This window comes from Ammodytes marinus (genome assembly GCF_949987685.1).
Source record: "Ammodytes marinus genome assembly, chromosome: 7".
Classification (NCBI taxonomy): domain Eukaryota; kingdom Metazoa; phylum Chordata; class Actinopteri; order Uranoscopiformes; family Ammodytidae; genus Ammodytes; species Ammodytes marinus.
Window position 1 is genome coordinate 20,760,239 of NC_137211.1, and position 26,490 is coordinate 20,786,728.

The 26,490-nt window shown below is 43.7% G+C and overlaps 1 protein-coding gene across 1 annotated transcript in view; it reads left to right on the top strand.

Moving 5' to 3' along the window:
* camta1a (calmodulin binding transcription activator 1a) overlaps positions 1–26,490 on the top strand; it is a gene marked incomplete at both ends in the record, with an annotated part of 292,449 nt that overhangs the window by 256,957 nt on the left and 9,002 nt on the right. The window contains 10 exon segments of the mRNA XM_080030625.1: positions 2,985–3,125; positions 4,155–4,384; positions 5,003–7,180; positions 9,600–9,726; positions 10,534–10,668; positions 23,979–24,133; positions 24,376–24,572; positions 24,687–24,765; positions 24,871–25,219; positions 25,559–26,076. Of these exon segments, the coding sequence (XP_079886751.1) occupies positions 2,985–3,125; positions 4,155–4,384; positions 5,003–7,180; positions 9,600–9,726; positions 10,534–10,668; positions 23,979–24,133; positions 24,376–24,572; positions 24,687–24,765; positions 24,871–25,219; positions 25,559–26,076 (4,109 nt within the window).

Here is a 26,490-nt window from a genome sequence, read left to right on the forward strand (position 1 = left end):
AAAGGCATTCTCCAGAAACGCTGACTCCACCTTCAACCAAAAGGAGGGGACTGAAGTGTATAGGGAACTCCAATTGAAGCCGGCTTGATTTTGTTTGATAGTCTAAATATGCTTCGATTGTGAAATATTACCTTTTTTCCCGGTTGAGAGCCCAAGCACCTCAGCACTCAGTGGTGTCTCCTCCATAGCACCTTAAAGGCACTAAAACCACTATCTGTCTCATCAGAAGTGGTGGCTGCTTGGCAAGTGGAGCGGGGCAAAAGTATTAAGGGTTGCTAGCGAGGTGTGACTGAAGCAGGGAGGGGGAGATTTACAGGAGAAAACCCAGCCTTCTTTTTTTTGTACCTCAAGAGCAGTGGCACATCCAGCGCCAGCAGCAGCAGCCAGCTACGTGCTGTTACTTTCGAGAAACTTGCCCTGTCAAATCATAAGTTATTGGACGACGGGGTAAAAGTTTGTAGGTGGAAGGACTGGATTTCCTGTCACCTTCATCAGCACTCGCAGACATAAGGCCACAAAGAGTAACAACAGACACTGGCAAATATGACACAGTAGGAAATGTATAGTGGATTACTCAAGGCTTGACATAACAGTTAAGATGAGACACTGTAGGGTACAATTTTTAACTTCTAGATATCATCATAAGACTTTGCCAGTTGACCACTTACTGCAAAACATTTTGTATTAGAATGTATTCAGAAATGTTTACAATTACAAAAATGTGGCCATATCTAACTCATTGTTTGTACATTTTCATTTCTGTAAAATCCAAAAATCTAGAAGTTGGATCAAGCCAGAGTTAAAATCCTTATTTGATTTTGATAAAATATTAGTGTCCAAAGTTTTAACTGAACAATGTTTGGTTACAGCTTTTTTTGTACAATGAACATTTTGGACCTTTTATTTATACTAGTATGAAAGAAGTTGTATGTATGAAGTAGGGGAGAGTGGCTTAAGTTGTGCATTTTGGAAGTTGTGCCACCCCTTGTTTCTAGAAAACCGCAGAAGAAATTGGAAATGTGACCACATATTTAAGAAGAGCCATCCGTTTGACTCATCCTGTAAAGAAGGGAGACACAAGGAATAAGATATAAGCACATTTAAGCTCAAAAAACTGTTTTTTGCCTTTCAAAGTAAAATTTCCATGATCAAGGTTTTTTGATTATTGTGTCTGAACAATTATAGAAAAGTTTGAAAACATTTGACACATGTTTTAGTGCTTTGGTATGCTACATTTTGAGTCTACTGTATACAGTTAGCACAATGTCAGCCCTAAATTGCTGCATCATGCTTATTATCCAAATTTCTGGGATTGGGGTGATTTGTGCCAAAGGGCCTAGGTGAGTTATAAGTAAGTAAGTAAGTAAAATGTATTTATAAAAGCACATTTATGACAGTTTGCACTGTCCAAAGTGCTGTACATAGTGCATTCAGTAGGTAAACAATGAAGGTAAAATAACAATAACCAAAATAAAAAACATAAAGCCCAGACATCCACATAAACACAGATAGTATTGCAGAGGTAAGATAGTTAATGGAGAGGAAACACCAGGGTGTACATATGGGTTTTGAGCCTTGATTTAAAGGCAGAAATGTAGAGGGAATCACATTTGTCAGGTGGCAGTTGGTTCCACAAGCACGGAGCAACTAGTGCAAAGTACATTTCTGAGAGTTGTGCCAGTGGCATGGCTGTATACGCTGATCACCAAAAGAAAGTGATTGTCTACAGTAGCTCAGAAGAGAGTGACATCTCAATTCCACTTAACGACACCACTGATGAGAGTTCAGATGGCCAGAAAGATGGTGATGGTGACTTTGTCATTGTGAGCTTTGCAGGTAAAACCATTAGATCTGCTAGGCCTTGTTTAAGAAAATTGTCCTTCAATCTTTGTCAACTATTTACTTTAAATAAACCTTAAATAAGTGATTGTCTAATGGATTTGTCTTGCATTACAGTTTATGAGATATATAGCAATGGCACAATTTACCCCATGGTATTCTCTCCAACCGCAAAACTTACACCACACCGGGGGCAAGTTGTGCAACAAGACAACTTTTTTTCCGAAAGCTATATTTCTTCAACAGTTTATTCCAGATCCAAAGTTTTTATTGCCAGGGATGCACAACACCCTGAAATATATGTACATATTTGAGTTGGATACTTTACTGTCAAGGCCTTACTTTAAAGTCACTTTGAGTGAAAAGTTGCACAACTTAGGCCACTCTCCCCTACAGTATGTTATGGAAGCAAAATAGCCAAAAATCTTAAAATTTACCAGTGCTAGAATAACAATGTGTTTGCCTGCTGTGTCTCGCCTAAAGCTATAGTGTGTGACTTTTTCATATAAATGGATGTCGCTTAGATTCAGGCCATCGCCCAACAAGTTGACGCAAAGTTGATCAAGCCTTTCAGCTCCACAAAAGTGCGTCTGTATTTCTCAGTATTGCAATGTTTACAAACCCCCCCCCAACACTAGTGCAGGTCAAGAGATCGAGAAGCACCCATGAAATGTTTCAGTTTTTGATTCTTCTGCTAAGAAAAAAAAACTGGAAGTACAGCAGAAGGCATAAAACCCATGCGCGATCACTGAAGGCTTACGTCATGCAGATGTGCCGACAGTGTTGTTATAATTGCTCAGAATTCCTCATTGGGGCAACACAAGTCGCGCACTAGTAGCTTTAAGGGAGACTGGAGAAAAGTTTAAAGTTTAAAATCATTTCAATACAAAAAGGAAGCAGCCACTCAAATTCTACTATTAGAACTACTACAGCATTTCACGCTAGCCCAGTCAATGGGTTGCTTATTTCACTTCAGGAAAAAAAAAAAAAAAAAAAAAAAAACGTGTAATATGTCCAGTGAGCAGCATGAGGTACTGTTTACAGGTCTGGATAGACAGGGAGCGCAGAGGGTGGGGCGGGGGGTTGGCGTGGCTGGTGGTCTGTTGGGCTGGCTGACATCTCTGTCTCCTCCTCTCTCCCGGCAGTTCATGGCATCAAGTGGACTTGCAGCAATGGGAACAGCAGCTCTGGCTTCTCAGTGGAGCAGCTAGTGCAACAGATTCTGGACAGCCACCAAACTAAGCCACCTCCCCGGACTCACAACTGCCTCTGCACAGGCACCCTGGGTAAGGGCTAGTGGGTGGGATGGAGGTTGTCAAAAAAAAGAACTGAAAAGAAAAGAGAAACAAAAAGGCCACGAGGATACTGTTTTTTTATATACTACATCCAAGAAGGTGGTTGAGGTCTTTTTTTTTCTGGTGGGTGATTTGTGGTGAAATTGAGTTTCAGGGTTATTGGCTTATTATTTTTTGTTTACTGATAACTGTGTAATGGGGGGCTCTATCTGAAATAGCCCAGCTGTTTGCGAATACATCAAATATTTTCCACTGTCTGACTTCACCATAGGCTGTCACTCAAGAAAATATTGTAAAACAAATGACTCTAGATAACCTCCAGTTACGTCTTTATTTCCAATGACTTAAGGGTAATAAAACGTTTTCCTTATTGCGTATTATCCTGAGGAGAGAACTGTCTGTCAAAAAACTTCTAAGTAAGAAAACAAACAGATTGACCATATTTGTCCCTGCTCCTTGAACAGTAGTATTGGCCAATTGTTTTGTGAATAGTAGTTTAAATTGTTTTCGTTTTGAACAAGGAGAAAGGACAAACCATGAAATAGCCTTCAACATAAGGCTATAAGAAAACTAAGACACAGATACACAGAATGGAAATGGTTTAGAAAATGATATAGTTAAACAATAAACAATGCTGAGACAAACTTTCTCAAAGAAAATTAACAGCAGAAAATAACAGCAAGTAAATTCAATTAATAAAAATATATAAATTGCTAAACAAGATATCTACATATATATATAGATAAACAGACACATACACACATACATAACTATACTTTGGCAGATGTAGGCAATTAAGTAACACATATCATAAATCAAAATTAATCCTAAAGGATTTGAGCCGGTTATGTTGTCGTATACTTGTATTAGGGACCGGTATTGGCCAATTCTAAAGTATATGGACGTTAAAAAATAGTGTGTATTTTAATTTTAATTTTTAATTTTTTGCCCTTAACTATACCCTCATCACCCAACCAAATCCCTAATGTCTTCACCCTTTTTTTCTTTGTCCCCATATAGGCGCAGGGAGCAGTGTGCACCACAAATGCAACAGCGCCAAACACCGCATCATCTCCCCCAAGGTGGACGCCCGCTCGGGGGGCTACAGCAGCGCTCACTCCGAGGTGCAGAACAACGATGTGTCGGAGGGCAAGACCGAGCACAGTGGCCATGGTGGAGGAAAAAGTTCCGGGGGAGGGGGAGGAGGAGGAGGAGGAGGGGGCAGTGCCAGGGAGAAACGCAACGGCAAGGTAAATAGATTCTACTACTGAATGTGAAATTTATTTTATTTGTTTATGTATGTCCTTTCTGAAAGAGAGCGAGATCACTTCTTCTTGTCACTCTCCCTTAGGTTTGAAAAAATGTAATAAAAAACGTTAAAGGTGCACTATGCAGTTTTATGAGAGGGGGGTTTGTTAACATTTGCAGAGCCTTAAGTTTGTTTACAAAACATATGTTAGCTACATGTTATTCTTAGTATTGATTCATTCTTTCATCTTAAATCCAACCTAAATTATTTTGAGGCACTTGGAACCAATTGTTCGACTAGAATCTGTTTGTAAACAAAACTGTGGGCCCTGCTGCTGTAGACAACAACAGTGAAACAGTAACATTTATGGTAGCTTTCTAACTTCATAACAGTGTACCTGTGAGGAAAATCTGTTTATTCAGTAATGAGAATATACCTTGTAACATGTTCACTACTCTGACACGCCCAAAGTTACATATTGCACCTTTAAAGGTTTTTTTTTTGCTGGGAGTTTTTCCTCAGTTCTAAGAGGGCAGATGGGGTGTAGTAGTCAAATGTGTGATATAATAAGGCAATATATAAATAAATAAAAACTTGATTTGATTTTTAATTCTCGAAGGTCCACAAGCCGGTCCTGCTGCACCAGAACAGCACAGAGGTTTCTTCCACCAACCAGGTTGAAGTCCCTGACACCACACAGAACTCCCCCGTCTCCATCAGCAGCGGCCTCAACAGTGACCCGGACATGGCCGACAGCCCCGCCGTCACACAGGGCATGAGCCACGTGGCCTCCGTCATGTCGGGCCTGTCCCAGAGCGTCTTCATGTCCGAGGTGACCGGAGACCCTGTCTACAGCATGTCTCCCACCGGGGGGCCCAACAGTCACCTGATGGGGGCCGACGCTGCCTCACAAGGCCTGGTGCTGTCCGTCAACTCCGATCGTCACAAGTTTGCCTTCCCGGGCGGAGGAGGAGGTGGAGGGGGAGTGGGTGGAGTGGGGGAGCCTGGGAGCACTGCGGCTGGAGGAGGAGACAGCCTGGCCATGCTGTCCGGGGTGTCCGAGGAACTGGTGCTGTCCAGCAGCCTGGACGCCGGAAACATCAAGATCCCTGAGACCAACATGAACTTTGACCCCGACTGCTTCCTGAACAACCCCAAACAGGGCCAGACCTACGGGGGCAGCGCCATGAAGGTGGAGGGGGGCAACTCGTCTTCTTGCGGCGGCGGCAGCAATGGTACCAACGGCATGCACCGCTCCCCCGCCATGCCAGACAACGGCTACGGCGTCTACAACTCGGCTCTGGTGAAGAACATCAAGACGGAGGACATGTCCTTTGAGCAGCAGCTGGCCAAGGAGAGTGGCTACCAGGTGGGGGCGGTTGTCAACTGTGTCAGCGGGGTGTCTGTGTCCTCTGGTGGTGCTGGTGGTCCGGGCCAGGGCAACCTCACTCTGAGCGCAGCAGGCGCTCTGCTTCCCTCCGGTGGGGGTCTGAGTCCCAGCACCACCCTAGAGCAGATGGACTTCAGCGCCATCGACGCCAAGCAGGACTACGCTTCCAACGCCGCCGCGGTGAGCTACGGCCAGGCCATGTCCAGTCCTCACATGCAGCATCAGAGCCGCTCACCCAGCTTCTTCCTCCAGGACTCCTCTCAGCAGACGGGCCAGGCCCAGCAGGGGAGGCCCGGCATGGGACAGAAAACACACAGCAGCATGATGGAGCAGCACAACTCCCACGACTCTGGAGCTTACATGGGCATGCAGCAGGTGGTGGTGAAGACGGACTCCCCCGGCGGCAGCAACGGCCACCTCCACCACCACCACCACCACCACCACCAGGCCTCCCACCAGCAGCAGAGCCAGCACAGCAGGGCCAACTGTAACGGAGGCTCCCCCGCCGAGGGGCCCGGCCAGCCTGGCTCTCTGCAGCTGCTGCAGTACCAGGGCACCTTCCCCGGGCTGGGCGCTGAGCATGAGGACGTGGTGGTGGGTCTGGAGCAAACGGGTAACGTGACGTCAGCTCAAGCGGGAGCCAATGAGAACGGAGGTGGGAACATGCTCAAACCAGGAGGCCACATCCAGGCCTGTGGGGCTGGAAACGGAGAGGTAGGGGTGGCCGAGCAGCACTACATGCAACAGGCCTCGGATGGTGGAGGAGGAGGAGGAGGTTCAGGGGAAGTGATTCATAATGGGAACAACAACGGTGATGGAAGTAACCGCTCCCAGCAGCAGCAGCAGCAGTTACAGCCTCTCCTCCAGGGCAGCAGCATGGTGCAGGGTCTCTACAACGCCGTGGGGACCCACCAAGGCCTAGGCGGAGCGACCAGTAACGGAGGAGCGGGAGGGACCGGCATGGAGATCAGCCTGGATCACTTTGACATCTCTTTTGGTAACCAGTTCTCTGACCTCATCAATGACTTCATCTCGGTGGACGCCAGCGGAACCGCCATGTCAGCCGGAGGGGCCCTGTACGCTCACCAGCTGGTTACTTCACACGGGTCAGACAGTCAGAATACAGCCGGCGGGGCCCCCCAGCAAGGCCAGGAAGATGGAGTTGGGGTCAGGGGCTCTGGGGGCTACAACCCCTCAGAGCTCTGCCTTCAGCCCTGCTGCAGCCCTCAGTCTCTGGGTGGAGGGGCAGGAGCAGGGGCCAACACAGGAGAGGCAGGCTCACTGTCCTACATGAATGTAGCAGAGGTGGTGTCTGCAGCGGTGGCCCAGGGGGCTCTGGGGATGCTCCAGGCCACAGGAAGACTCTTCATGGTGACCGACTACTCCCCCGAGTGGTCCTACCCCGAGGTGAGTGACACAGACACAGATCATCTAGTGGTCATTGTTCTTTATGATTATTATTACATTTGATGTATTTAAATGGCGTATTACTGGTGTTGGCCTCACAAGGACTCCGCTCCTCCAGTTATATTAAAAGTAGGGATGCACCGATCCACTATTTTTAGTCCCGATCCGATTGCGATATCTGGGTTTTGGATATCGGCCGATACCGATACTGTCCGATACGATATCATAATTGTTATAAAAAAAAATTATGGTGGTGATGTTATGTGTAAAGCTAGGAAGGCTTAAGCAATTCTAATTTAAAAGAGCAAGAAATATACACAAATGCATATAGGCAGAATTATAGTCATACAAAAAAAATCCTTCTCAATGATCACTTCTGTCCCACTAGAATATGTGGTGGTCTGTTTGTCTGAACAGTCTTCCTCTCTCTGGCTGTATTTTACATAGTAGAATTTGTCACAGTGCAGAAGCCTCTCCACTTCCTTGACTTGGATTAGCTTTGGTTAGCTCACTGGCTAACAAACTGACATGTACTGTATGTCAAATTAGAAAGTGGTGTCCTCTCTCCCTCCACCGAACGTCGGCGCATGCTCGCACGGCTCGTTCGCTCTTTCATAGTAAAAAATAAAAAATGAAATAATTTTTTTTTTTTTTTTTTTTTTTTTTTAATATCGGAGCTGTCAGTCCGATATCCGATACGCAGATTTCGGCCATATCGGACCCGATACCGATACTGGATCGGATCGGCCCCATCCCTAATTAAAAGTAAATTTTTGCTTTTTAAAGTAAATCAGTCCAACAGGTTTTAATAAGTTTTGCCCGCTTACCTAAAAGAAAAAGAAAAAGGGGTCAAATGATTACATTAGTTTAAAAATATATACGAAAAAGGTTAATTAGCAACTAAACTTTCTTTTGTAAATAATATCCATTTGACTTTGGAAAGTAACAGAAAGTGTCAGACACAGGTTCCTAATCAGATGCTGTAAAGGTTTTTGGGGAGAGTTTTCCGACGCAATTTGACAATCAGTCAATTTTGAGTATAAAACTGGCCCCTTTCATTTAATCTTTTATTTACTGTTAATATTCTCCTCGAATGAAAAGTGAACAAACCAGTTTAAACCATAGATAACTATAACATTATCTATTGTTAAATGTAATATCTTTAATTATGAAACTAACTGTGATTAAGGGTAAGTGGATTAATCAGCAATTAACAGCTTTTTTTGTTAGACTATCAAGTTGTGGAAGGGACAATAACCAATTTCACTATAATAATTATTTTGCTATCACGCAATGTAGATCATTTCAAGAGGGATTATCAAGTAGTTTCAATAAATTGCTATATTGTGTCCACCCCACTTTTGACACCATTCCTATGCCCTCACATTGTAGTCCAATAGCAATTTGTCTAAGAGGCATACAATGGAATATGGTTATTGAAACTTATCTGATTTACAAAAAGAACGGACAGGGAATGATAGGTATGGTATGAAAGTGTTTGCAGCAGAAATAATGTCTTGAAAAAAAACTCCACAAGATCGAAAGACTGAATCAAAATGTTTTTCTTCTGCCATAAAAGTCAACGCAATGATGCCCATATAAGAAAATAATTATCATAAAGGTAAAGTTGTAGTTTAACATTAGAAAAGCTTTGCAGTCATGGCTGTGGTGAGAGGCCCATTCCATTATAGTGAAGCCAGTATCGAGTGGTGCGAACACCAGATAAGCACAGCATTAGTGCTGAAGACTCAGCAGGGTGCTGATATACTAATCCTTTATTAGGGAGGGTTTTGAATTTGGAAAATATACCAGCAGTCACTGGGAGCTATGCGAGGAAGTGTTTACACATGGTGGCATGCTGTTGTGTTAGTTGAAAAAATTTGGATAATAGTATCAGTCTCAATTTAATGTTTGAAATGTAAGTATAACATCAAATACATCACAGATGCTTAGCAAGCAGACAAGCATGGCTCCCGAATTCAAGGGTAAGCTCTAAAACTATTGTATGGAAATATTTAACCACAAATATCCATGTAGACCTTTTTAATATATTGTTCATCAAATCCCCCTTTTTCACCACTCTCTTATTGTTTGATAATTCAGAGTCTGGTCAGTATTTCACAAAAGGGTTGTGAGTAGTAATACCCACCTCCAACCTCTGGAGGGCAGCAGGATCGTTATTAAATGTCAATCTTTAGTTGAGTGTTAGAAAAAAAGGGGTATAGTGAAATGATGTTGCTTATCCACATGGTGGCAGCAGAGATCAGTATAAGGGAATTGTATTCTTTCTCTGGGTGTCATTCTCATCTTTACACACTAGATGGCAGGCTACAACAAAAAATATAGTCAGTGATATTTAAACCTGACCTGGCACAGGTTGTTATATGAGTTTGTTTGAAGTATTTCTCCTGTTATTCAGGGTGGAGTTAAGGTGCTGATCACTGGGCCCTGGCAAGAGGCCAGCACAAACTACAGCTGCTTGTTTGACCAGATCACAGTGCCAGCCTCGCTCATCCAACCAGGGGTGCTGCGCTGCTACTGCCCAGGTAAATGCTCTCACACACACACACACACACGCACGCTTGCACACACACACACACACACCCACACACGCACACGCACACGCACACACACATACACATACACACATACACACACACACACACACAAATACACATACACATACACATGCACATACACATACACACAAACACAAATCAAAGAAGAGGTTTAAGAGTAGGTTTATACCTATCACATTATGCATGAACCATCAGAGGAGCTCAACTTACCTATTATGTTTTCTTCTTTCTTCTCTGGTCCTTGCTTAGTTTTGTGTTCTTCAATAAAAAATACATTTTATATTTTACATATATGATAAGCTTTCAATTGTTGATCTAGTCAGCAAGATTTTATGTGCATTCATTTTGGATTTTTAAACAATAGATGTTTTTAGGGAAGCGATTGCTTTTTCAAATGAATCTTGGCATTTGGATAAGAGTATAATACTGAAAATCCAAATCAATTGTATGACCACCAGTAAAAACCATGCTTATCTGAACCAATGTTAAGCTGTAGCATACCGCCAAGTCCTAACACTGTATCAAAGGGTGCTGTGTGTCTATCAGTCAAAGATGACACAAGTTAAATATGGCCTGAGCCAGGTCAAGCCTGAAGTGGCAGCTTCTGGGAAATTCTGTTATAATGTTAATATATAATAACTTATGTAGTCATGATACTTTTTCCTTACATTATACATTTGTGAATACAAATAAATTTAGCAAGTTTGACCACGTAATAAAGTTGTTGTGTAGTCCTTCTATATACTGAATTCTCATTATCTGTTCCTTCTCCAGCTCATGACACAGGTCTGGTGACACTGCAGGTGGCTGTCAGTAGTCAGATCATCTCCAACTCGGTGGTGTTTGAGTACAAGGCCCGCGCTCTGCCTTCACTGCCTTCATCTCAGCACGACTGGCTCTCGCTAGATGGTACGTCCCTCCTCACGTTTACCTTAGCTTTGGTTCCCTTTGCTCAGGCTCCTTCTATCTGTCCTTCTTCGTCTTACTCCTAATTATTCTATCTGACTCACCACATCTTGTGTGTCCTTACTGATTTTGCTCATTTTGATTAATGATCTGCTGGACGAGCATGCTTTGCAAAGCCTCTCTATCTTCTAGAGACTGTGGCTCAGGTGGGTAAGCGGGTTGGCCAATGATCCATGGGTTGGCGGTTTGATCCCCGCCCGGCCACCTGTGTCATGGTTGTTGTGTCCCTGGGCAAGACACTTCACCCACCTTGCCTTGTGTGAATGTGTATGATTGTTGTATGTTTGAGGGGGTGGTCGGAGGGGCCGTTTGGTGCTGAATGGCAGCCACGCTTCCGTCAGTCTGCCCCAGGGCAGCTGTGGCTTCTATCGTAGTTTACCACTGACTGGTATGACTGTGTGTGAACGAATGGAACCCGGAATCCTGTAAAGCGCTTTGAGTACCTTGAAAAGCGCTATATAAATCCAATCCATTATTCTTCTTTTTGTTTTTCTTCTTTTTTCTTTATACTTATATGTCACATTACTTACACATGAACATTGTCTTTGTTTTCCCTGGTGCCAACATGTCTGCTGGATGTTGTGAAATGCTCAGAAAACTGCCAAAAGATCAGTTGTGATCTTGTTTTTTTTTATTCACACATTGGCAATAACTCTATTATCTACATATTGCAGGTTAATTTCTGTTGTTTAGAATGTATGCTGCACACACATTAATCTTGGCTTGAATTTTGATGAGACAATTACAGCGATAACGGGAAACTGAATGAGTTCAGTATAATTGTTTTCTTCTAGCCATAAAACTGAACAGAAAAACATATGCGTAGAGTTGGTAAGAACTTCCAGAGTCTTACATCAGAGTTGTTGGAAAGTCTCTTTTGTTGGTAACAGCGCTGGACAATAATTAGATATGTTTGTTTTATCTGCTTTTATTGGAATTGTATTGGTGTGTGTTATGATCATATCATAACATGTTATTGATTTACATGTGAATCAATCTGAGCAAATTACACTTTTAAAAAAACGACTAAAGCGATATAATTTATTTTGAATGCAATGACCATATATAATTTTGTGATTTTGCATAATATTGCTGTTTTCTTAAGTATTATTATCAAATGAATATGTATATTATTATTGTGATATTGATTCCAGCCATACTGTGTAGCCCCAAGATAATCTGATTAAAGAGTTAACTCTGTTGTGTTTTGATGTGTTGACTGAAACATTCTCAGTTTCAATTTGCAGTCTGTTGTTCTGAGCAAATTGGATACTTTGAATACTGCATTTTGAAATCTTTATTCTAAATGAGAGAAATTATATTCTTGTCTTGCCTTTGTTAAATTGACCAACTAGGTATACAGCAGTGCCAAAGCAATGACACATTTGGACATTGTTTTTTTATGAATATTTGGAAAATGATGGTTAAACTGGTTTGTGCACGTATTAAAGCTGTTTGTGGATCAGCATTGTAGAGGTCTTCTACACATAACAGTACATGCTGCAGGGTTGGCAAATTTCCATTCAGTTTAAATTCAGATTAATTATGTGAGTCAGAAGACCTATACTGTAGGCATGTTTACCAGAATGTAATGAGTATGTAATTCATTGTGTGTGTGTGTGTGTGTGTGTGTGTGTGTGTGTGTGTGTGTGTGTGTGTGTGTGTGTGTGTGTGTGTGTGTGTGTGTGTGTGTGTGTGTGTGTGTGTGTGTGTGTGTGTGTGTGTGTGTGTGTGTGTGTGTGTGTGTGTGCACGTGTGTGTGCACGCGATGCCGGGGAAGCATTGCTGCAGTGCTTGAGCATTGACAGGATAAAGTAGGGCACGGTGAAGCACAGGCTCACAGGACAGCTGCATTGCAGACGGCCCTTGAGGGAGTGGGAGTGAGTAATGGAGAGCTGGCGGCTCCCATACACACCAGTGCCGGTGGATCCCTCCGCCATTCATACCCTACTGCCTCACTGGCCCATTCACAGAACCAGTTAAGGAGGAGCTGACTGTCTCAGGGAAAACACAGCCCACCCTATTACCTTACTTATATTAACCCATTGCCTGCCATTCCCCACTATTTTGTGTGTGGCACTCTTTGGTCGTCTATTTGAGGATTGATTGCATTGGGTTGCATTGCATTGGGATTTTCCCTTGTGAAGTTTGGTGGCATGTCGTCGTAAATGATACCCTTGTTGCATCCATCTATCCAGCTACTGATAAATCATCTGTTCATGCAGTTATTAGAGAGAGTCATTTAATGTAGAAAAGGGCATTTGCAGCATTGTCAAAGTAGCTTGATAATCCCACACCACTGAGGTACTTTAACAGAATGTGACCTATACAGTAAATGGTGTGTGTCGACAACACATGATGGATTGTTACTACGAGACATAATTGCTCCTCCGAGGTCCATCCGGCGCTTATGGGGTAAAAGCGCGTGTGATCACCGCACTGTGGACAGCGACTCTCAAGCACAGAGCGCACTTTAAACTCCATGTGGGTTAATATGGAAGATTGTTTTTTTCTGGGAAACTCAATGTTTGGATCTGTTTGCCATTGTTTACCACTTATAATCAAAGATAAGTGAAGTTGTCACTGTGATATCTAAAGCATAACTTATTTGAATGTTTTTATTGAATGTTTGGCCTTGTAGCATAAATGGCATACATACTTTGTTTCAGGATACATGAACATGTAGCATATAAGTGTCATGGCATATAACTTATTTTAGAAGTAGGGCAGGGTGTAATAATCACTGGGGCACCATCTCATACAGTGTGTGTGCACATATAATGGGGAATGATAGCTTGCCATTTAGTTTTCCCTCCTTCAAAACACTAGTGAGACGAGATTCCTGTTACCTAGCGTGACTTTAGGCTACCTACTCACGCTGCTTAACCCCTGCAGTCATTCACCTGATTATATGTCTGCTGACTTTACGCGCTATAGCCTAGCCTATTTTGTGTGAGTCTGCAGCGGTGTGCTACACTACAGCCCTGTGAGTTTGTGAGCTCTCCCACGGAAGACTCGCTGCTGTGTGCTATGATGTGCTAATGGCACAGCTGCCTGCCTGCCTGCCTTGATTTGTCATAATGCAGAGTGGGGGAAGGGGCGCTTTTTCTCTGCAGCACTGCAGGTACGGAGCCATGGGCAGGACAGAGAAAGCTGTCGGAGCTGCTGCAGAACACCACCACTCGTTCGCCCCCCAATAAGTCCCCCGAGCTCGGATCCCAACACGACCCTAGCCGGGGGACGTGCGCTGGGCAATGGTGCCAAATTACAGCTCCGCATAGCGGCATTTAGTGTTCATGGGTGCGTGTTGACAGTAGCCTATACTGACTGTGTGTGTGAGCCTAACTACACCGGTGTGACAAACGGCAGACCGTGTACACACAATGCAGGAGCGGAGGAGTGGGCGTGTTTGGGTAAACATGGTAAACTACCGCAAACAGAGCAAGATTTAGTTTCACACGGCGGCGAGAAAGCGAATGTAGGCTAGTTGTTTTTCTAAACGGCTTTCCCGACTTTTTTCCAAGTGTGGGAGAGACTCCGTGAAAGCGAATTACCAACCAACCACATGCGTCGAGCATAGATGAATAGCAGCACTCATTCTTAACACAATAGGTGAAATAACTAGGAGAACAATAAGATGAGGGGCGCGAGCGTTTAGGACCAGGACCGCGGCTCTAGGAGAAGGCGGCAAACGGGAATTAGGGCGTCTGTTTACCGGCGGCACGTGCGCACAACGTCTCCTAGCAGCGTTATTTGTCATTTTACTGCAGGCTGGGATAGCAGCAGCGACTACTAGAAACACACGGAAAGAGTGAGTGTGTGTGTGTGTCTGTGTGAGGTGAAACAAGTGAAGAGGAGGAGGAGGGGGCTAATAGAGGAAGAAGAGTAGTGAGCGCGCTCTCTCTCTCTCTCTCTCCTAACGTCGCTTCCTTCCCTCACTTTGTTCTATTGTTGACGAGTGCTCTGTTGAGATTGAGATTCATCTTACACACCAAGGATATACATTTTTATTGTTTCTCCGTGTGACAGCATGCAGTAAGCCCGGCCGTCAGACTGTGTGGGGGGCAAAACTGCTATTTGAGTGAAATGCAGCTTTTGGTTGGACTTCTTTGGGTCAGGATGCCAGTGAATGACACCTGCGTTTCCTAAAAGACAAAAGAGGCAGTATTTTCCCTTTTTTGGGCTTTGAGGTGGACTCTGCCAATGGAAAATAAAATAGAAGGTTAGAAGTGTTAAGTTCAACATAATGGCTGTTGTGCTGTGTCTGTGTTGTATATGGGCTGTTGTGTTTTATTTTAAATTATGTGCGTTGTTTTTTTCACCTGTGTGCCAGAAGTAGTAGAAGTTACACGTTCTTCCTTCTAACAACCCGCATGCTAAGTTACTGTGTCCAAATGATCCAATGCTTTAGCGTAGTTTTAAAGAAATGGCTTGTCTTTTTGGCCACATGCTTTCTTCCAAGTGTTTCATGTGACTTTGCCTCATTGCAGAGCACTGGAGAGTTGATAGTATAGCCAACTCCTGACTCACGATTTGAGTGCTTGGACATAAGAATCCTCAAGATGCACGAGAAAGAAAAAAATAATATTTCGCTTTTTCCAGCGTTTTGAATACCATTAGAAGTTAACTTAAAGCTGGCGTGCGCATGTTTTTCGTGCCTACATACTTTTGGCTAAACCTGGTTTAAATTCACATGTCAAGAATTCGTGACTTTCTGTTGACAGTTGTAGTCGGTTGGTCAGTGGAGCCACATGATCGCTGTCTCAAGGCATGTTGTCCTCACATTTGCAGCTGCAAGTGCAGTTTCACGTGTTGTTGTTGTAAGCGTGGTAGCTGCTATAGCGCACTAGAGGGTTGTCGCATGCCTCAGTATAGGCTGCTGTTGCTGCTCAGGTTAGAGGGGCCAGCAGCGTGCCGTCCGTGGAAATCTACTCGTGCATGTTGTTTCATAGTTCAGATTGCATTCAGATGATCAGACCAAAACAATTAGCATGGAATAATTTAACAATTAAAATGGGGGGAAGGGTGGACATGAAGACAGCTGGGCAACAGTATCGCTACAGTATTTCACCCTACTATCTATGATTTCACCGCGAGTGCAGCTGCTGAGCGTTTCAGCACCACTGGTCTGTGGACAGCGACTTCACTTGAACCCCTTTTTTAGCCTTGAAACTTTGCTTCGGCTGAGCGCTTTCCACTCTTTAAGATCATTGCAGATGTACATTTATCCAACTTGTTGCTCGTCTGTGAAGTTTTTGACCTTACCAATATTCAAGACTTAGAACGAGATGCACATTTAGCCTATTTAAATAGCTCTGAATTATACAACCTAAACAGACCAAAGTGTTAATATCTTGAGAACATGTTCTAACAAAGCTGGAAGAACTACATATGTGCCTGTGTCTGTTCTTCTCATATTAGAGCTCACGTGCATCCATTGCTGTAATGCCAAGTGAAGGTATTGTGTGGCTACTTCATTGCAAAGTGTAAGTATATAGTTGGCAGCAGAAGGGACAGTTAGGATCTTGGTTTAACAGCACAAACCATGAATCAGTTGCACTAGCTGTTGTAAGGTTAGCAATATAGAAGCACTTGTATTAGTTGTGAGCTTGCTGCAGAGACACAAGTAGCAAAATCAGTTTCTGTAGTATCCCTATACCAAAGTTTGGCCCCATTTGCCATAGCGGTCCTTAATAAAAGTGTGTGTGTGTGTGTGTGTGTATTGAGTTGATTTAATAGGTGTGTATACAGTATGACCATCATGCCAACTTAATGCATTGTTTATCTCACATGGGACATGCACATATCATCTATCCATCTAATCTATCCATCTGTTTATCTACATTATAAACACTAGTTGTGGATATGCTTTTTGGAGTACAATCTGTTACATTATGGAAGCAGATATAGTTTACTGCTGTTAATATCAGCGATAACAACAGCATTATGAGTCCATGTAATGTTAGATGCAATTGTATCACTGTAGCTGTTGTAGTTCAACCAGTAGCAGTTATAATGGGTGCCATAACAATAGCAGTAGTTGTAGGAACAGCAGCAATGATGTGGGAATACTTACACCTAAATGTGATGGATTGTTCCCAGACACAAGGTTTTGAAGAGATAGAAACATTAAACAGAAACAGTCAATTAGGAATGGCCTCACTCAGATTTTTTTCTTATAAAGATGGCAGTTTATTTTTTGAACATCATAGCATCATTTTACCTTTCACAACACGAAGACAGTAACACTATCTAATGCAACCCATATAATACTAGTCATGCATTTCGTCCTGTCAAAGATATCTTAAGTAAAGCCTATGGTTGGTGTTTAATGCTAAAGCTTGTGGTGTGCATTAGCTCATATTATGTTATGGATCACTCAAACTCTATGCTGTCACAAGGAAATAATGTATTTTTTTTTACTACTATCTTGTACCTCACATAAATAGCTAGGACCCTTGGGAACGTGCTTCCTGTATGTTATGTTGTCATTTCATTGGACGTTTTCTTTTGTGAGCCAAATCCAGGTTCATTTCCTGTTCATGCTGTGCAGTTGTATCACTCGTCATAAGACCAAATTAAAAATAGAGGGGGGGTAATATAAATAGTCTCAGCCCAAGCATACATTATATCACATTAAATATTGCATGGCTCCAAGTCTCAGGTCCCTATCTTTGCCCACTGTCCTGTCTGTCTTCACTTGTAAAATACAACTGTTGCTACAGAAAAAATAAATCCATAAATAGGGTTCAAGTATGACAAAAGATTGAAATATGATTTTACATGAAATGTCGTTGAAAAAATATTTAGCGAGGAAAAAGGGAGTACCGGCTTAGAATCCTGTGAATGCATTTGGCCGATCTGTGTTGTCTTACTATTAATGGAAACTAAGCTTTTGGAAACGTCCTGTCCCTTGGGTCGTGGTGTTTTATATCTCAGATTGATTCATCTTTGAAATAATTTCTCCTCTCATCACTCATTTGCACTCCTGCCTGCAGCAGCTGTGTCAAGCAGTGTATAGTTTATTATGCAAATAGGAAGCTGATGATATGTAGTTGTTACTGTATCAATTGAACATCTAGGGGGAACATTTTTTTTACTTCCCCTTCTTCTCCAAGACAAAAAGCCAATAGTGTATTACTCTTTTAGTGTGATAGCAGATGACAGTAACTCCCAATAGTGTGCACTCTTGGCATTTTACATTCAGTGTGACAGTGTATCTGTTCAGCATTCAGACTGTACTCATATTGACCTATTTAGCTGGAGAAATGCCAGAAGGTTAAGAGCTGTTTCACCTTTGTGGCAGAACAGAGAAGTAGCATTCAAGCATAGAGACCTTTGTTGTGCGGTTATTAAACTGCTGTATATAGTACAATAAATAAAAGGACACATTCTTTGTGGAACCAGCGGTGTGACAGAATTTGCCTGACAGGACATAAAGTCTCTCAATATTACATGTTCCCCATGTGCTGCTGTTGTAAATTGTTGATGCACTGCAAGAGAAGAACCCCGGTGATGCAGCAGGCATCTGGATGGCTTGACTTGAGTTTTTAAGTCTTGAAATCAAAATGTTGACACTGAAGCTGATTGCCTTGTGTGTGAAACATGTCAGATGTTGTGTACACTATTCACATATGCACATATTCACGTATGCAAGACCAACCTTTGCCCACTGTCAAAATGAGTTTTGATTAAGGACATCATGGCATACAAAACATGGTCATTCCATTCAGAGAGAGATTCAGCAAGCTGGTTTTGAAATCATTGTATTTGCTTTGGTTTCCATGTGGGGTCTCCATGTTCTCTCTGCGTCTGTGAGGGTTTTTCTCCAGGTCATCAAGTTTAGACTTGCAGTTTAAGGAGAAGTGGAAGCTTGATATTACACCTGTGTTTGAATGAGAATGTGATTGCATTCGTATGTTTGTGTGTTCGCAGCCTTGTGATGGATTGACAATCTTCCCAGAGTGTACACTTGCCTCTCGGCCCGGCCCTTGCGACCCTGAACATGATAAGTTGTATAAGCGGCCGATTGGATGGACAGAAGCCATCCTCAAACAGACATGATACCATGACAACAGATTGCACATACAACTTGTCACTATTACATACAATATTATTCTTTTGAACAACTTAAATATTACGTTATCACTCTGTCAATAATATTATAAATTCATTATATAAACGCCCGCCACTCATAACACTCAAGGACACCTTAAAGTTAAAAACAAGCAAGAAATACAGTTCAAACCATATAGCTGGTAACAAGTAAGAAAAAAATAATGATATAGACAGAACGGAAACTGCAACCTGTCTTCTTTACACTGTGTCAGGGAGGAAAAGTCTTAATTTGATCAACTGACAGCCATGTGTTCCAGCTGCGAACACTGCTGCTGCCAGATGGCCTGGCCCCCTTCCCCTGCAGGGTCACAAATAGCAGGCCCTGTCAGTCAGCTCACACAGAGACGCAGAGGGAGGCCGCATGCCCTCAAGCCTTTCCTACTGGCTTACATCTGAGAAAATTGACTGGCTCCAGAGAGATAATGAGGTACAGCGGCATCGAACTTGATTGGCACCAACACAAGCAGAGGTTCACAAGTGAGGTCCTCCCACTCTATCAGGAGTTCACTATATTAAGAACTCTACTGCTGTCTTAAAAGGGGCAGTGTGTAGAATGTATTGACAATTTTCAGAACAGACATATCTACATAGGAGCGGGGCACGCCATGTTGCACCTCCATGTTTCAACAGTAGCACACAATCGACAAACTTACCGGCCTTACACGTTTTTATATATAGCCTACTGGCCTGGGGAAATGCACCTGTTACGTTGGAAGACGAAAAAAGTACTACAGAATAAATAACTTAATACAACTTCACCTCATCGCTTCATATGGTGGGAAGACTTGACGCAGTGGTGGATGATGCCATCTTCTTAGTAACTTGCTTCTTGTCCTTGAAGGCCACCTGTACTTATTCAAGTCCAAGGGAGCATTGCAATCTAGAACTCTCACCACTAGATGCCACAACAAATGTCGATATTACACACTGCATCTTTAACTCCCTTCCCCTCATGTCCTTTCTTTACTCATAATCTTTCCTGTTGCCTTAATCCTTCCCCCCTGCCTGTTCTCCCTCCCATCGTGCTCCACTGAGTGTCAATAAACAGCCTTGTCCTTCCATTCCCTTATCTGTCTGTAAATCAACCTGTCTCATAAGGAGCTGCTGCCATGTTCCGGAGATGAGACAGCGGGACTGTGACGTCCTGTGGGTTAAAAACCCAATGCACATTTTACACGTCCTCTGCTCTCCGCTTCCGAGTGTCCTTTGAGACAAGCTAATAGGAAGCAACAGCAGCAGTAGAACCACAGTGATATACAACAGTCTTCACACTCTGCAGAGATCAGGCTCTAGTTCTATCATACAGCAAGTAGTTAGGGTTATAGTAGGGTAGGGTTAAGTATATTACAGGACCTTTGCACTAGTGACTTCCCAAACGACGTGTGACGGCTGTGGCTAAGCAGGTAGGATCCACTGGATTGCTTGGTTGGTGGTTCGATCCCCCACCTCCTGCCACATGTCGAAGTCGAATACACTGAACCCCAAATAGTTTTGTGGGTGTGTCTGTGTGAGTTTTAATACGTATCAGCATACTCAAACCTAAACGCCTCGCATGCCACACACGTGTAAACGTGTAGAAACGGTTGCCTATAAACTGTTAGATATATGGTAGAAACAGAACGTTTAGATGTGTAGACGCGTGTGTGTGTATGTGTGTAAATGGTTGAATGAGGCAAACTATATTAGTGGATTCCATTTACCATGTACTGTCCCCATGGAGCCCTGCTTGTTCATCTCTCTGTCTTAACCAGGTTGTGGGTCACTACTTGGTGGGTCCCAAGATGACAACACTAGGTATTTATTCTAATGAGCGTCTATCCCAAGGCAAACCACAACAATTACTTATTTGGGTTATCAGTCATAACGGTTGAAGGTCTCTTGGTGCAGATTATTACGTGGGTATTTTTCACATTTGCGATAAGTAGTGTTCCCCTTTTAGCCAAGGAAACTGTCACTCTATCAAAAGACCCGAAGTGTGGTATTCTCCCCAGCCTCTTCAGGCTTCCGTCCCAGAGGTGAAAAAACAAGTTGGGTCATCATTTAGCAACATAACGAGTGTTATTGTAAAAAGTACACTCCAATTGTTACGTAACAGAAAACAGGAAAATGAATCCTTTATTCTTAACCCTCTTACTTGCTCTAACATACAGTAACTCACTCGATAACACTAAGTTCAGGTAGATAGAAGAGGATTGAAGTAGCATGTACCTGTATAACAGTGTAGGCTATTACTCAGGGGTATGAAGAGTTCTCTTTCCTCTTGTATTTTTCATAGCAAATTTGGACACAGAAAGTTAGCGAGGGTCCAAGTCCTGCAGGGGAATACATTACCTAGAAACTTTGGGAGGTTGTTTAGTATCTCTCCACCAGCGACAGAAGTGGACTCACCCTTGCTTGGCTTTGTTGGACATAGTTGTTCCAGGACGGCTATTAGATAACACTTCAACTGCATAATTAAATTCCATTCAAATCTTTTAAAAACATTGCAGTGGTCTGCCTCATTTTTTTGCCACCAACTTATTTTTTAAAAATAGCATGTCACAGTGTGCACTAAACGTGTGGGAGAGCTGAACACGACTGCTGCCACACACACACCGTCACAAGGGAGTAAACCGGAGAGAGAGTGGGAGGGCGTTTGTCGCGGCGTCACTGTGTTGTTGCAGTTCTGTTTGGCTGCTCACCTTCCATGTCTCCTCCCCCTCTCTTTCTCTCTACCCTCCCACCCGCCTCTCCCCCCATCCTCCCTCTGCAGTGGACGTGCATCGCATTTGGAGCAGCAGGCAGCAGGTGGAGATGACATCATCTGCACTGCAGCACACTGCAGCACTGGGTCTGAACAAAGACATGTCAGCCTAGCGCTAACTATCCCCCACTCTCTCTCCCTCTCTCTCTCTCTCTCTCTCTCTCTCTCTCTCTTTATCTCTCTCTCTCTCTTTCTCCATCTCTCTGTCTATGTCAAAGGAAGAGTGGGAAGAGCATAGTCTTGTACCAGGGCAGGTTGTAGTGCTGTGACCTATCTCAACCCCTCTGGCTCCCTTCCGGCACAGGCATTCAGTGAACGGGCTCTCAACTCTTCCCCTCAACTGTTCACCACAAGTCACCAAAGAGGATGGCTCCATAAGAGACCAGTCCATGATGACAGTCCACAGGGCACGCAGGCAGATACCTTAGTGTGTTGTCCTCCAAAGTCCATTATTCACAGTGCAGCGTTTTGTCGTTTGAGAGCAGTCATTTACCAGGCCTTGACATTATGTTTTTTTCTGTCCATTGACAGCAGTCACTTGACCTCTTTTTACAGCGGCTTATAGGAGGTCTGACTGTGACATTAGCTCTCCATGGAGGAGCTCTGAGCCGTGACTGCCAAGACACCGTAAAGCCAAAATGTCACCGGGTCGTGCTGCGAAGGCTCCCCCCCCACTTAGAGTCATTATAGGTTCCTACCTACGGGCGTCAACACTGAGAAAAAAGGAGAGTAGGCCAAGTACACAAAAGCACAGGAAGAAGATTTATAGACTCCCATTTTTTCATTGTTTGCCTTTCTCCCTAAATTTTTCCCTTTTTTTTTTTTTGCCGGATTTTCGAGTCCTTCTCCTCCCCTTCATCAATAAGCCAATAGCACGCAGGCAGACCATACACACACAGCCATGTTCCTGTCGCCTAGTTACCGCTCGGCAGCAGGTTGCCACAGAAACGGCCTCATAGTGGCTAAATGGGGAATGCTAATGCAGTCTTCTATACTCCCTGCTGCAGTGGGCTCTCTCTGTGCCCATCCCATTCCACTGTCTGTACACAGCATTCCACTCTGTGTGTGTGTGTGTGTGTGCGTGTGTAAGTTTTAGTCTGTGTGATTTTTTTTGGGGGGGCAGGGTTCCAAAATGTCTTAGGGATCCTTGTGTCATATAATTGTACATACGCTTTTTGCAACAGGTTTACATTGCAGTGTTTCTACGGATGTGGTTGTCCAAATATTAGCTATTTAAATGCATTATGATCAATAATCAATGCTACAGCCTGCTTGATTTTCCAGTAACACTTTTTTTTTTGAATCTGTTTCATTGAATAAACTACATTTACAATTCTTTAGGGGTCGTTTTTTTTTCTCTAACCTCTCCTCACTTTAAGTGTTGAATTACGCTGCTATGCTGTTTTATGCGTGTGACAGAGAAAATAGATTTTCTTGTTGCAAGGCTGAAAAGCCCGAGCAGAGACACCTATAAAACCACACAGGCTGACAAATGGCACAAAGCAGTAGTTGCCCCCTAAGCAGCATGTAAACACTCTGAAGTCTTACAGTACACAACTCCATCCGTCTTGATGTATGGAAAAGGCTGGGCTTTTCAAGGCCTTTAGATAGGTCCAAGTTGTGATTGATTCTTGACTGTCAGCCTCTTTAGTCTCCCTTCTATTCAGACCCATCATGGAACAGGGGGTTGGGCCGGGACTCCTTGGCCATAATAGAGTGTACTTAATCAGCTGGAGAGGGCCTTCAGCTGTACACTGCCCCTGGAGCATGCCTCAAGCCCTTTATGAAAGGGTGGACACATTTAACATGCCCCCCCCCCCCCCCCCTCACCCACCTTAATCATGGGCCAATCGCTCAACCTGCATAAGTCTGCCAGGGCTGGGGCTGCGTTTGAGTGGTGCGGGGTTGAGGTGGCAGCCATTAGCGGATGATTGATCGATGGGCATTAAAGGTTATTTTAGCAAAGCTGATTGTTATGATGGAGTTAATGATCAATGCTTTTGTTTTCATTCACATCACAGGGACATTAATACTGATTGTAAGTGTTTTTGGGTGTGTTACAGCCAAATAGGGAATTAACTTCAGCCATCAGCTTCGCCTTTCCTCGGAAATATCACTCACGCATTCTGTTCTCAAACGGTTGATTGTGTTGCCTCATGATGATGTTAAGTCACTGCGACAGTCTTAATGCACCTCAGAGAGAGCAACATATTTGGTGCAGCTTGTGGTGCATAACTCTGTGTGATCGTTTGTCTTGTCACAGGAGGACACAGGGTTGTTTGTGCTGGTAATTTAGCAAAGACAGACATTTATGAAAAAATTTTAAAAAATGTGCACACTGCATCCTTCTTGTGTGCTGACGTGTTCTTCTGTGTCCCCACTGTTTGCCTAGACAACCAGTTCAGAATGTCTATCCTGGAGCGCTTGGAGCAGATGGAGAGGAGGATGGCGGAGATGGCCAGCCACCAGCAGTCGAGCAGCGCAGGGAGTGGTGGAGCCGGGGGAGGGACAGGGGGAGGAGGGGGAGGCAACAACAGCCAGTCACAGGTAAAAAAAAAAAAAAAAAAAAGACACATCACGATACTACTCATATGCTGTGCATTGAGACTATTGTTGTACATATGTCAGTTCACAGCAAACACATTTGGTTTTTCTCAGATCTGATTGACGGCGCATGTTCAACCAACTACCATGAAGAGAATGGAGTGTTGATGTTTTTTTTATTCTTGTTGTTTAAAAGGCAATTTATAACAACCAATAATGATGTGGTTCTTCTGTGTCTATGTCAGTGTGTATCAGGCCAGCTGCAGGCCAGCAGCTCCTTTGAGAGCCGTGTGGTGGTGGTCTGCGAGAAGATGATGAGCAGAGCCTGCTGGGCCAAGTCCAAACATTTAATCCACTCCAAGACCTTCAGAGGCATGACACTCCTTCACCTGGCTGCCGGCCAGGGCTACGCCACTCTCATCCAAACACTCATCAAGTGGCGGTTAGCACAATATACTCTACATCCCCAGTATAATGGCGCTTGGCTTTGTAATTGGTGTGTGCGCCACACTTAATAGCTGGTGAGATGCTAATTGTTTTTCTCTCTTCCGTTCAGCACCAAGCACGCTGATAGCATTGATTTGGAGTTAGAAGTGGACCCTCTCAATGTAGATCACTTCTCCTGCACACCTCTGGTAAGACAGCTGAAAGTGAACAGTGTGAACAGCAATAATGGCAAACAATCCTAGTTTGTGTGATTTGTGATGGGAGAGGTTTTATCTGCTCTGCTTTCCATCCAGATGTGGGCATGTGCATTGGGTCACCTGGAGGCAGCGGTGGTGTTGTATAAATGGGACAGACGTGCACTAGCTATCCCAGATTCCCTGGGCCGCTTGCCCCTCTCCATCGCGCGCTCTCGGGGCCACACCAAACTGGCTGAATGTCTGGAGCAGCTCCAGAGGGAAGAGCAGCAGTCACCAGCCCCTCTACCACCCACCGCTCGCATGTCTTTCTCCCCCAACCCCGACACCCCCACCACAGACAGCTGGATGGTCAGCTGGGCAAACAACAGTGTAGTAACACCCTGTGGCAAGAAAGGAGGCCCTGCCAACACTACAGCCACATCCAGCACCACTAGCCTCAATCTAGGCTAGTACAGTATTTTTGTCTTGTCTTTTACTCAACTAATGTTGAGATAATAGCTGTTAAAGATGTTTGTATGGGAGAAATACAGTATACAGAGACGAACAGACAAGGTTTAGTCATTATTTATACTAGTATGAAAAAAGATAAGTTATGGAAGAAATGGCAAAAATCTCAAAAAGGACCAGTACTTGAAAAACAATGTTTTTGCTTTCTGTGTCTTGCCTTAAGCTGATCCCATAAAAGTCACTGACTGGGATGTCCCTTATTGCAGTTGTTCTCAATGAGTAACAAAATCTTTCTTAGTGTATTATGAAGATAATTGTAACACGTTTTTTTTTGCAGATTTGAGACGGCCCAGGTCGGAGCCCTCCAACTACTACAGCAGCAGCGAGGCTCAAAGAGACCTGCCGCTGGCCAAAAAACATAAACCCAACCCAGAACTGTTTCAAACGCGGCCCGACAAGGCAATGTCTGTCCCACTGAGCCTGGATCAGCAGCAGCAGCACCACCAAAAGCTGTCGTCCTCTAGCCCCAAGAGTGTGTCCTCTGAGGGCCTTAGCAGCACAGACAAGGGCCTGTCCACTGGAGGAGGCACCACCACGGGGACCACCAGATGGACATCCTCCAGGGAGACTTTGTCCAGCAGCGGCCTGGGGAGGAAGGCCCCGGGGTCGAGTGGTGGAAGCAGCAGCAGCAGCAGCCTGGGGAAAGACAAACTACTGGTCAACCGGTTACGACAGCGCGAGCAGCAGCTAGGCATGCTGGTGATGGCAGACAGAGAGATGGCCGACGCAGAGCTGCTGTCCTACCGGGAAGATCTGGAAAACCAGGACTGTCTCACGCAGATGGATGACCTGCAGGTGAGAATGAAAAAAAAAACCTGTGTGTACTCAAGTCAGCTGAATGTGTAGAAACTGGGCCAAAATATTGTGCTGTGTGTTTGAATTATTGCATCATAGAAAATTGCGTAACATAATATATGTCTTCTTGCAAGCAGATAAGACAGATAAGTGATTTTTCTCCAGAATTGCTGACTCCACCTTTAAGGCACTCATGGGATTTTTTTGTGAAAATTGGTTAAAAAATAATAAAGAGCTAGAAAATAATTCAAATCCTTTTGTATGAAGCACATTAAATATACTTGCATTACATACAGTATATATTATCAGAGGAAGGATGCATTATGGATATTATATTGGCACCACTTAGACATATACACAAATGAAAGCTGTCACCAGTGAAGAAGGCATCGCACGATGATATTCTATGATATT